Raw genomic sequence first — 12,546 nt, 5'->3', positions numbered from 1 at the left:
TAAGACAAAGCATAGGGCTGTAGATACAGACATGTTGAATGAAGTGCAATTGGCTGCCAGAAGGTACATGTGTGAAACCTTCAACGATTACTGTAGCATAATTTTGTTGAAAGATCTCTCATAAAATGCAAATAAAATTTGGACATTCAAGGACAATTAGTTTTCTATCAGATACATACTATAGATTCCGCTAACAAAAACCTGCAGCCAATGGTAGGAACAAAGCATGGTATATATCATAATTATCTAGAAGAATGGTATAAGAAGAGACCTACAAAGCTACCATCTTCTCTCACTGACATCAATTTGTCATAGAAATTTATAACGTGTGGACTCATACATAACAAGGTATCTCAAACAGAATGACCTTCTCATTGACAACCAAAGATTTTAAAAACATCAGTCTTGTAAAACCAATCAGGTGGATACAATATGAGGGGTGAACCAAAAGTGAGGAGAATTTTTCTCGGGCTGTTGGTAGAACATTAGCTGCAAACTCTCCTGCTAGGTGCCTTCACTCGATACAAGTTTGTACAAGTTGCCCTAGAGGCATTAGTGTGGAAACATTATGATGTCAGTGCGACTGTTTTTCAAGGTGCAGTTTCATGTGTTTGGTGATTGATTGATGGCAGACAGTAAATATCAACATGCTCACATCGGTTCTGTTCCCCACTAGGAGTTCAGCAACAGAGACTGTCACAATGCTTCAAAGGCTTATGGGGAGGAAGCTTCAAGCCCGGCAACAGTTTACGAGCAGTTTTCTTATTATGAAAATTGTCAAATGTCAGCTGAAGATAAATTGTGACTGGGACATCCCTAGACTTCCAAAACAGATGAGATCACTGAAAAAAATTAAAAAATCCATCATGGTGGATGTGTGCTCAGCAACTGGGAAATGATTACCGTCTGGGTTGAAAACAGCGAACAGTCATCTATCAATTTGCATTTTATTGCACATCTAACTAGATTTCAGCTGTAGTATAGTGATCATCAGTGCATTTAGTAGCAATTTGAATAAACCCAGAAAGCATGTATATACACATGATGTTAAAATGACCTTAAAACTGAAATCTGCTAGATCTCCAATATAGTAACAATGACACATGATTGTTTTCTACATTCATCCCTGCTTATGAAAAAATCAGTGTTGCATTCACCTTTGATCATTGTAGAACAACTGACAAATTCATAGAACTATTGGAATATCCTGGCGTTCATGCCAATGAATGTTGACTGAAGATTTGAATATGAATGGTGTTGCAGAAAAATTTGATAAGCATGCGCACACAGCCAATCATTTGTGTATGTGCCAGGAATTTTAAAAAAACAGCCAGAAACTGATCTAAGTTTTGACACAAAAGAAACCACCAGTGACAAGTCGTGGTGTTATGGATATGGTGCAGAAACCAAGCAACAATACAGCCAATGAAAGACTCCTTCATAACCACAAACAAAGAAAGCAAGCCTGGTGAGATAAAGTTTTTCTTTTTTTTTCTTAAGGTGATCACATACCATGAATTTGTTTCCCAAGATATCGCACTTAACCAACATTACTATCTTCAACTGTCAAAGCAATTACATGAAGCAGCGAGGAAAAAAGATCCAAAATAATGCCCCTACAGACAAAACATTGAGTGTCGGGCAGTTTTGGGCCATTACATGGGGAGAAAAAATACATACATGTATCACTCGAGGCACTAAACAACGAGTGTAAAAACTGTTTCATCAATAATGAAAACAATGTGGGAACAGGTGTATTATGTCCAGCAGAGATGGTTAAGTGCTGAAAATGTTTTGTCAAATGCACAATGTTTTTAAAACAATTCTCATTATTTTTTGCCCAATCCTCATATTTCTTGAATTCTGAAAAACATTTGACTCAATACATCAACACTTACCAACAATAGATGATCATACAATTATCAATCAAAATGTGTGATTGGATTGAGGATTTTTTGGTTGTGAGAATGCAGAATATTATAAATAATAAAAGTAACTGAAATGAAAATAGTACTGGGACCCTTGGTCTTCATGTCATATGACAATAGTAAACCCCGACTTTTCACGTATCATCTGCCTCATAAATCTGCACAAATATCCAGTCAGTTCTTGATGAGTTTCAAAAGAGGTGCAAAGGAAAGTAGTATCTTGTGACAACAGTACTAATGAGTCACAACTGGAATCAATCAATTCATACAAATGCCTGAGTGTAGCAAATTGTAGGGGTGTGAAATGGGACTATCACAAAGGTAAGATCATAGATAAAGCAGGATACTGGGAAAAATGCATTCAGTGTACAAACGCTTGTGCATCCCATCTTAGAATATTGATCAGGTTTGTAGCACTGATACCAAGTAGGACTAAAAGGTGATATTGAATGTGTATAAGTAAGGGAAGCATGGATGGTCGTGGGTTTGTTTGACTCATGGTAGAGCATCATGGACATGTGAAAAACCTAAATTGGCAGAGGCTTGAAGACAGACACCAAATATCATGCAAAAAGTACTTATGAAGTTTCCAGAAACAGTATTATGTAAAGAATCTAGGAGTAGACTTAGGCATCATTTGTATCACTCCCACTGGGACCACAAACACAAGGATGGACTATTTACAGCACACACACAGAGGCAGTCAAGCAGTCATTCTTCACAGACTTCATACACAAATGGAATGAAAAGAAACAGCAACATGTGGGGCACTAGTAAGTTCCCTTTACTGTACTTTCTCAATGGGCAGCACAGTATGTATATCGATGTAGGTGGAAGTCACCACAAATAAATAATAAAAAATGTATTGACCTTCAGGTCATTGCATGCTTATTAGTGGAAGAAAATCATTAATTACATGAAGGTACTAAAACCACAATACAAGCTTTTGTGATTCACAGTAATTATTTACAAGGGCAACGGACAGTAGCCATTCACATACAACATGGCAGTTTTTATTTATTTCTGAAAAATTTCTTGACTATACACAACTCTTATTTTCACATTAGGAATGTGACATGTAACTGCACTGACACAACTCTCACCAGACCAGCTAAATTTACAAAATCAAGCAGAATGTAAAACATGTAGTGCATCATTCTAGGAAGATAATATTTGAGCTTAGAGTCCACATTATTCTATAGCAACAGAATACCTGAAAGCTTATGAATAGTTTCAGTTGTGGTTATGTGCCTGCCTACTGCTACATGGCAGACTTTTATTGGCAGACTTTTATAGTGAGTGGTTCTCTTTATTCGTTCCATTATTTGCATTCCACCCAGAACTTTCCACATTCATATTTATGTTGAAAAAAAAAATTTCTTGAAAAAGGTACATAGTGTTCTTTAGCTTGACTACTTCCCTAAATATGTTTGACAAACAAGAACAGCTATGCAGGCTTCACAAATCTTTCCATTTCCCCCATGACAAAATTCTTTTGTGCTATGTTTCAACTATCCCTCAGAATGCACAAATTTTTGACGTTTGTGTATAGGTTCATATAACGATGGGAACAACCAAATTAAAATAATGGATTCAGTCAACTGTTGGAAAACAATTGATTTATTCAGTTGTATAAGGGACATTCTACAAACTAAAGAGACAGAATAAAAAGGTGTATTTTTACAAAATGAGATTTTTACTACTCCTCAATGGAATCCCCATCAATATTAATATAATGATGAACTAGTATTTTTATACATGATGCAAATAAGTCTTTTGTCTTGTTGTCTGAGCCACTCTCCCACAAGCTTTTTGACCTCCTAATTACTGCTGAACTTTTTCCCATGAAATGCCTCCTTAAGTGGACCAAACAAACACAAATACAAAGTAGTCATATCTGAACTGCAGTGAGGAATTGGTAGTATCTCTCAACTAATTTTTTCAATTGTTTCTTGGGTCATCTGGACGATGTGTACGTGAAAATCGTCATGTGCAATATCATGCTTTTTCTTTGAGATCTGGAATGTTTTTCGCTCATTACTGCTTTTACTTTGTTTGTCAGTGTGCCTGAGCAGTAGGTACTGTTTACTCTAAGCTGATTTTCCAAATAATCACAAAGGATGACACCTTAAGCATCCCAAATGATGGTCAACACTATTTTTTCCGCCGATGCTTGTGTTCCAGTTTCCTTTAGAACAGGTGAGCTGTATGCTTCCATTTCTTGCTTTCTTTTTTTGGACTCTGGTTTGAAATGGTGAACCTAAGTTACACCACATGTTAAAATCTTGTTAAGAAGAGGGTCACCTTACATTTCACAGTGTTCTTTCAAATCTGTCTTGTATATTTGTGTTGTTGTGTTAACTCTTTCAGGACCCACCCTGCACTTGTTTTGCTATACTTGAGCTTCTTACTGATAAGGTTATTAACTATGCCAACACTTACTGCAATGGTTTCTGCTATATTTTGAAACGTAACATGTATATCTTTACAAACAATGTCCTCAATGCAGTTTTAAAGCAAAAGAGTTGGCACTCCAAGTGGCTGGAAAGGATGTTCCCCATCAATCAGAGTCAGTGGTTCAACCATTTTTCAACTGTTCTATCCACTTATAACAATTTATGCAGATTGTGCAACTTTTACCATACTGTAAAGCATTGGAGAAAAGACTTTAGCCAGTTTTTCACCTTCAGAAAGCAAATAACAGAACACTGAACATTGTTCAACTAATATGGGAACTTCAAACTGACATGACATTCTTAAGTGCAATACTGAGGTTATAAACAAAACAAGTTGTATCTATCAGCTTTTCTCAGCTCATCCCAGTGATGCCAACTCATGGAAGTACAGTGCTCCTCCAGCAAACTGTTTCATATCTACAGCAATTCCTCTCTTTAATTATTGAATGCTCCTCATGGTTTTATGCATTGGTTGAATTATTCATTCCTTTTTTTCATTGAAACCAGTCTGTGTATGCAACCAATTAATTCAGTTGGTTGTAATTTTATATATCGATTGGATTAGTATTACTCATTCATTTCTTTAAAGCAAAACCAGTCTGTACGAGCAACCAAATGAAAACAATGACATGATCCCCAGTGCATTCAGTTAAGAGGGGAAACATTTGATCATTTTGGTATTGTTAAATTGCACTGTGTTATCATCATTATCACTATTATTGTAATACCAAAACCTGCTTTTTATTTGGGGCCAATAAGTAGCTTTTAGTGTTGTTTGTTGTCCACATCTACAAATAACCATGCCTGAGCCAAAATGCTGAAATGCACAGTGGCACAGAAATCATATGACTGGATAGAAAGTCACTCTCATGATACATTTCTTGTGTGTGTGTGTGTGTGTGTGTGTGTGTGTGTGTGTGTGTGTGAGGGGGGCGGGGGGGGGGGGGGGGGGGTGAGATTATCTGGCAAGTGATTGTATATACTGAGAAAGCAAGTGATTTAAGTCAATAAGCAATTGACAAACTGTATCTTGCATCTTTCTGTTTGCAGCATCTCAGCTTTTACTGATTCGTGATGGGTGTAAATCAGCAGAAAAAAAACAGTGCTTCAATAAATTTAAATAAAAGAGTAATTGTTCGTCTTTTTAAATGTAAATTTATAATGTAGTGCCTGTTATTGACCTTTAACAACCAACTAAAAAGTCCATATTTATTGCTAGAAGTAAGACAAATTTGCATTTAAGTAAAAAAGAGAAGCATTGGATCATCATAAGCCGCACACACAAAAAAAGAGAAAATTTGCTAGCTTTTGGAGCACATCCTTTCTTAAGTTACAGGAGGCAAGAAGAGGGGCTGGAGAGGATAGTTAGTGGCCTGGAGAGAGGCAGCCGATTTGCTGGCTAGGATTGTGGGAGGAAAGCGTGGTGGGTGCACATGCTACACACACGATTCATAGGTGTCAGAGCCAGCAGGGAGCAGTGCATGATGAAGGTGATATGGAGGGGTGAATTAGTGATAGAAAAGGGGAATGGGGAGCTGTTGGATGGAGGCTGTGAGGACAGTCAGTTAACAGAGGTTGTACAAGCAATGGTTCCGGGAGCAAAGGTTTTTTTGTGTGTGCATGTTGATGAATCAATGCTTCTGCTTCGATGAGAGGTCTCCCTTACTCCCAAAGAATTTAACTTCTACCAGAATTATGCAACTATAATTGTAGTCAAGTAAATAAATACACTCCTGGAAATGGAAAAAAGAACACATTGACACCGGTATGTCAGACCCACCATACTTGCTCCGGACACTGCGAGAGGGCTGTACAAGCAATGATCACACGCACGGCACAGCGGACACACCAGGAACTGCGGTGTTGGCCGTCGAATGGCACTAGCTGCGCAGTAATTGTGCACCACCGCCGTCAGTGTCAGCCAGTTTGCCGTGGCATACGGAGCTCCATCGCAGTCTTTAACACTGGTAGCATGCCGCGACAGCGTGGACGTGAACCGCATGTGCAGTTGACGGACTTTGAGCGAGGGCGTATAGTGGGCATGCGGGAGGCCGGGTGGACGTACCGCCGAATTGCTCAACACGTGGGGCGTGAGGTCTCCATAGTACATCGATGTTGTCACCAGTGGTCGGCGGAAGGTGCACGTGCCCGTCGACCTGGGACAGGACCGCAGCGACGCACTGATGCACGCCAAGACCGTAGGACCCTACGCAGTGCCGTAGGGGACCGCACTGCCACTTCCCAGCAAATTAGAGACACTGTTGCTCCTGGGGTATCGGCGAGGACCATTCGCAACCGTCTCCATGACGCTGGGCTACGGTCCCGCACACCGTTAGGCCGTCTTCCGCTCACGCCCCAACATCGTGCAGCCCGCCTCCAGTGGTGTCGCGACAGGCGTGAATGGAGGGACGAATGGAGACGTGTCGTCTTCAGCTATGAGAGTCGCTTCTGCCTTGGTGCCAATGATGGTCGTATGCGTGTTTGGCGCCGTGCAGGTGAGTGCCACAATCAGGACTGCATACGACCGAGGCACACAGGGCCAACACCCGGCATCATGGTGTGGGGAGCGATCTCCTACACTGGCCGTACACCTCTGGTGATCGTCGAGGGGACACTGAATAGTGCACGGTACATCCAAACCGTCATCGAACCCATCATTCTACCATTCCTAGACCGGCAAGGGAACTTGCTGTTCCAACAGGACAATGCACGTCCGCATGTATCTCGTGCCACCCAACGTGCTCTAGAAGGTGTAAGTCAACTACCCTGGCCAGCAAGATCTCCGGATCTGTCCCCCATTGAGAATGTTTGGGACTGGATGAAGCGTCGTCTCACGCGGTCTGCACGTCCAGCACGAACGCTGGTCCAACTGAGGCGCCAGGTGGAAATGGCATGGCAAGCCGTTCCACAGGACTACATCCAGCATCTCTACGATCGTCTTCATGGGAGAATAGCAGCCTGCATTGCTGCGAAAGGTGGATATACACTGTACTAGTGCCGACATTGTGCATGCTCTGTTGCCTGTGTCTATGTGCCCGTGGTTCTGTCAGTGTGATCATGTGATGTATCTGACCCCAGGAATGTGTCAATAAAGCTTCCCGTTCCTGGGACAATGAATTCACGATGTTCTTATTTCAATTTCCAGGAGTGTATATAAATTTTAAAAATATTTCATTTTCTGAAATATACTTTTATCCACCTCTGCTTGAAATAAGATTTGTCTCAAAATAGTTGTTAACCCTAGTCAAGGTCCATGCATAACCAAAAAGGACAAAAAAGTATGCAAGTGAAACCATTAAAAACAAGAGAGTGAATGAAAAAACATTCATAAAGTTGATGTAGCCAGAGAGACTACTTTCTTTCAGTTTTTTCATCCAACTGAAAAAAATCAAGTGAATGAAAAACCAATTGGTTGTTAAAAACAGTCGACTGACCTGTCCATAGGTCCTCACATGTTTCTAATGTTTGGTGAATACTGCTATTTTGGCTGCCACCATCTAATAAATATTATGTAACTTGGGAAGTGAATGTACACAGAAATGTTTGTAATGGAAGGATTACAGTTCCTTGGAACACTTACCATCAGGCACAATATCAATAACTTGGTCCAGCAGATCAGATAAAACGGGATCTGATGACTGGTTATCCCATGTACTGGGACTACTGACACCAGATCCAGAGACGGATCGAAAATCTACAGTTGTGGCTCCTGATACCGGGATATTGAAACTACTTTCAAGTTGGTTCAGTTGCCCACGCTGTTGTTGCACTTGTTGCTGCTGCTGCTGCTGTTGCTGTTGCTGCTGCTGCACCTGCTGCTGTGCCTGTTGCTGAGATGACTGCACTTGCTGTTGCTGTGCCTGTTGTTGCTGCTGTTGTTGTTGCGATGGCTGTTGCTGAACTTTTTGCTGCTGTATACTCTGTTGCAGCAGCATGTTACTTTGTTGATGATCTTGCTGCGTGAGCATCTGGTTGAGGAATGGTGTGGCACTAGGCCTGTTAGGCTGTGGCCGAACCTGTTGCCTTGACACATCAGTTACCTGTTGTGTTGGCCGTGCAGTAGCTGCAGTCGAGGAAGGAGGTTGCACATTTCCACTTGGCCAGCCTGGATGCACAGACACATACATGTACAGTAAAATCACTATAAAGATCCTTTGGTTTTTGCCAACAAAAAAAAAAAAAAAAAAAAAAAAAAAAAAAAAGAAGGACTAAGTGTTCATTATTAATGAAACATGACTACCTACATCTAAAAACTAACTTTCTATGTCTTTCAGCTACCATGAGAGACATAATATCGACAATATCTCACAGCAGCAGTGCTCCACTGTATCTGTATTACATATTATCTAGGGACCAAGCAATTAAAATATATTTAGCAGTAATGTGGATCTGATTTATTAGAAAGAAAATGTGATGTTTTAGATTTTGCCAATTTTCTCCTGTTAAAGCAGCAAAATTAAGCAACCCAATGAGAAACAGTCTCCAAATGACTTACTGGGAGTTTGAGGCTTGCTGACACGTGGTAGTATCTCCTGTGGTGTAGCCGAGATGACAGAAGCAGGTATAGGTGGGATGGTGGCTGGTTGCGATGGTTCTTTTGCCAAAAGCGATGCAAGCATTTTGTTGCGTTCCCACAACTTGCTCGTCCCAGCTGCAGTGCCACTTCTCGACACTCCCGGAGGAGCTCCAGAAGGTCCACCAAGCCGCATCTTTGCAGACGAAACTCCCGATTCATCTCCGTCATCACTCGGCCGTTTGCGTCCTCCAATCAGTGATGATACTGTCAAGCTGCCAGTGACATCAACACCCACACCTGCCCCAGAAGGTGGAGATGGAGAAGGGTTGCGGAAACCGAGGCTCTCAAGCAGAGGGTCATCATCACGATGCTGACCAGTATCAGGCCCTACTTGAGGTTTGCTCTCTTCATCTTGTTCTTTTAGTAGTTGTTGCAGCAGTTCATTCTGTTTCTTCAAACCAGCTCTCTTCTCTAAATCATCATCATCACTCTTCTCATTGAGCAGCTGTAAAAAATTGTATTTAAGTGTCACAAAAGGCAATATACATTTGAAGCCACAGATGGCAGTACATAAGAGGACATTTATTTAATACAGAAATATAATGTAACTGACATGCCATTACATGTGAGAGGTGACACCACTGATATTTCTTGATAAAGAAATTACACAACTGATGAGGGAGATGAGGCTACAAGTACATGCAGTTTGAAAGATTTCTTAAATATTATATGACATGCAAGCAAGAGGCTGGCATCAACGTAAGAGTTAGCAAAAATTCCTCTAATTGAACATCATTTAAGTTCTTAATTTATGCAGTTCATAGTATTTCTGCTCTGTTGTACTGGATTACATCTACTGTGTTCTAGGAAAATGGTTTCCACTCCATCCCCCCCCCCCCCCCCCCCCCAATTTCCTCAGTTTCATCATAACTACAACAACTAACACAGTTAACTCCTATGACTGCTACTGGTTAATTACGTTTGTGCGAACACCAACAACAACAATTTCTATAAATGTCATGTGTGTGCTCTCAGTAACCAACTATAAAAGGTTACGGACAGAAGCAAAATTCATCTTTCACACTGCAAAACAATTGATTGTTTTGTGGGTGTCATTAACTCTGAGCCAGAAAAGTGTTATCTGAAATAGTGTAAGTGGAAAAATGGAGCATTGATGGTAAAACGGAAAGGTGGAAGGAAAATTTATATTAGCTTTAAAAACATTACTGTGGAGTATTCCTGACAGTGAAACAAACATTACATATGAAAGCTGTGGATCAAATAGGATTTGAGTTTCAGTCTTGTGCATGAATTTTAACTTACCCCTAACGTTTGAGAACCATCAATAATCAGTCAAAATTTTATTTTTGATCCTTAACAAATTGTCAGTTTTTTTTAAATAAATAAATACCAGGTATTTCTTTTTTTATTGTTAATGCAGTCACACAACTACTATCATTTAGTCTTTGACTATACGTAAAACACACCCCTCTATCTTTTTTGACATTGCGTTGGAATAAAGACTTACAATAAGCCTTTGCAATTGTCAACAGCCAAAAATTAATTTGATAAAGTTTGTTTCAAATTAAATAACTAGTGAGAATAATTTCATTCATCTTGAGTTCAAAACTTCCAAATAATTTCATCAGATCTGGAGAGAAAACACAATTATCCAGAGCAGCCTATATACATGGTGTTCAAAAATAGAAGTGTCCCTTATTCTTACAACAGACATTGCTGATCAAAACTAGAAATAAAAGATCCTACAAACATATGACTGGAATAAAATACTTGTTGAGCTATACACCATTTTACTTGTCAAGAACAGTCCACACTCTTTTCTTATTGGTTGTATTTGTCTCCATACTTTAGCCAATAACTTTAACCGACCAGCATACACCATGTACGCCAAATGATGTCTCTAACACCACATCCCACATGAAAAAGAATCCAGCACATCGTTCCAGTAACTAGCAGATACCGAACAAGAACAAATAAAATTATTTCCCACACTGGAACAATGCTCTTATTGTTCTTCTTCATAAGAAAAAGAAAGACATATTAGTGGGCTTTCCATAATCAATATGTTTATTTCAACATTATCAGTGAAAAAGAATTGCTCTTTCTTCTACATCTTCATAATGAGTATGTCCCATCTTCCACAATGATAGCATCACTGTTCACAGGGCAGTGGCAATCCACATGCTTGCAATATGGAAGCTCAACAGGATTTAATCGACTATAAGTGGATTCAGCTGGATATGGCATTCCTGAAGAAACTTGTAAACTCTCTACTTTGTCGAACTTCGACCATTATTATGGCTAGAGGTGTTGTTACACAGGATTAGCTACATGTCTTCTCTGGGCGATTAATTTTTTGCCTGATGTGCTTACGATCAATTGCTGATATTTCATACTTGAGGCAGCTGAAGATGATCAGCAAAAGAAATAAAGTGAGGAGTAAAATTAGCTTCGATTGCTGTGGTAAACACTACATGAGTTTTCAAAATGAATAATCTGATGTGTCTGTTATGGAATGTTTACAGTCAAAGCCCATACTAATATGAAAAGGATACCTTGGTACTCACCACACAGAGAAGCAATTGAGTTGCAGGCAGGCATTTATATGTATCATTGAAGAAGGTGTGCCTATCTGCAACTCATCACCTCCCTCATGTGACAAGTAGCAATCTATCTTTTCCATATTGTTGCTCCTTGCTAGACTTTCATTTATTTGACAGTTCACACTCAGTGATCCATGAGCTTTTAATGTAAAAACAATTCAAAAGCTGAGGTGTTATCTGTGAACAATAAAGAACTGAAATGGAGGTGGATGGGCCCATGAAGACAGGGTAACAGATTGCAGGTGATCCAAGAAAGTACTTTAATGGATACCAAGATATAAGAGATGATGGAAGTTGTGACCTAATGAAAGACAGGAAAATGATATTAAAAATGTGCAGGAGCTGTATTGATGCGTATGACTGAAGGTCAGGTGATTGACCATTGCTTTATAATCAGGAACTTAGGCTTTCAGTGAACACATGCCTGAAATAAAGATAAACAACTGAATTTTTGAACCCTCAGTATTGATCAAAAAGCAATTTACTGGCAAAGTTGGAATTTTATGTTGAAACTTTGTTCAAAATACATATTTTATTATTTGATATCTACTTAACTATCTGAATTTTGAAAGGCTACTGAGAGCCCACTGCATTTATTGTATAAAATATTTTCTGCTGTCTGTGGTGAAACTGTGTATTTATGTTTTCCACCATGGTACATAATTATTCTGATGAAATATCTAGCAAACAGATCTACACAGAAAGTTACCAAATTTGAGTGTGCCACCTTGGTCCACAAAAATCGTTTTTGTTTATGTTTCACACTAACTTCAGCTGCTGAACTGCCACATGTAACCCTTTATGTACATCACGGAATGAAAAAGGTTCCACATAGGTTTGTATAAAATATAAAAAGGAAGTAACATTTGTGAGACATGGTCAGCATTCCCAAAAAGTACATTCCTGCAGTTTTGAATACTCACATTAACGTTCTACCAATAATTTATAAATTTCAACAAAAAAAAAAAAAAAAAAAAAGGTTCAAATGGCGCTGGGACTCAACTTCTGAGGTCATTAGTCCC

The 12,546-nt window shown here is 39.5% G+C and overlaps 1 protein-coding gene across 27 annotated transcripts in view; it reads right to left on the bottom strand.

The window, feature by feature from the left end:
* The window catches only part of LOC126365776 (nuclear receptor coactivator 2-like), a 293,984-nt gene that overhangs the window by 53,508 nt on the left and 227,930 nt on the right, over positions 1-12,546 (bottom strand). For all 27 annotated transcript variants that reach the window (XM_050008306.1, XM_050008318.1, XM_050008330.1 and 24 more), the window contains exons 10-11: positions 8,880-9,405; positions 7,965-8,489 (exon numbers count right to left, since the gene is read on the bottom strand). In XM_050008306.1, coding sequence (XP_049864263.1) covers positions 7,965-8,489; positions 8,880-9,405 — 1,051 coding nt within the window. The remainder of the gene's footprint in view (positions 1-7,964; positions 8,490-8,879; positions 9,406-12,546) is intronic.

This window comes from Schistocerca gregaria, chromosome 4, assembly GCF_023897955.1.
Source record: "Schistocerca gregaria isolate iqSchGreg1 chromosome 4, iqSchGreg1.2, whole genome shotgun sequence".
NCBI lineage: Eukaryota > Metazoa > Arthropoda > Insecta > Orthoptera > Acrididae > Schistocerca > Schistocerca gregaria.
The sequence above is the reverse complement of the archived record's forward strand: the minus strand, read 5'-3'. Positions and strand labels throughout refer to the sequence as shown.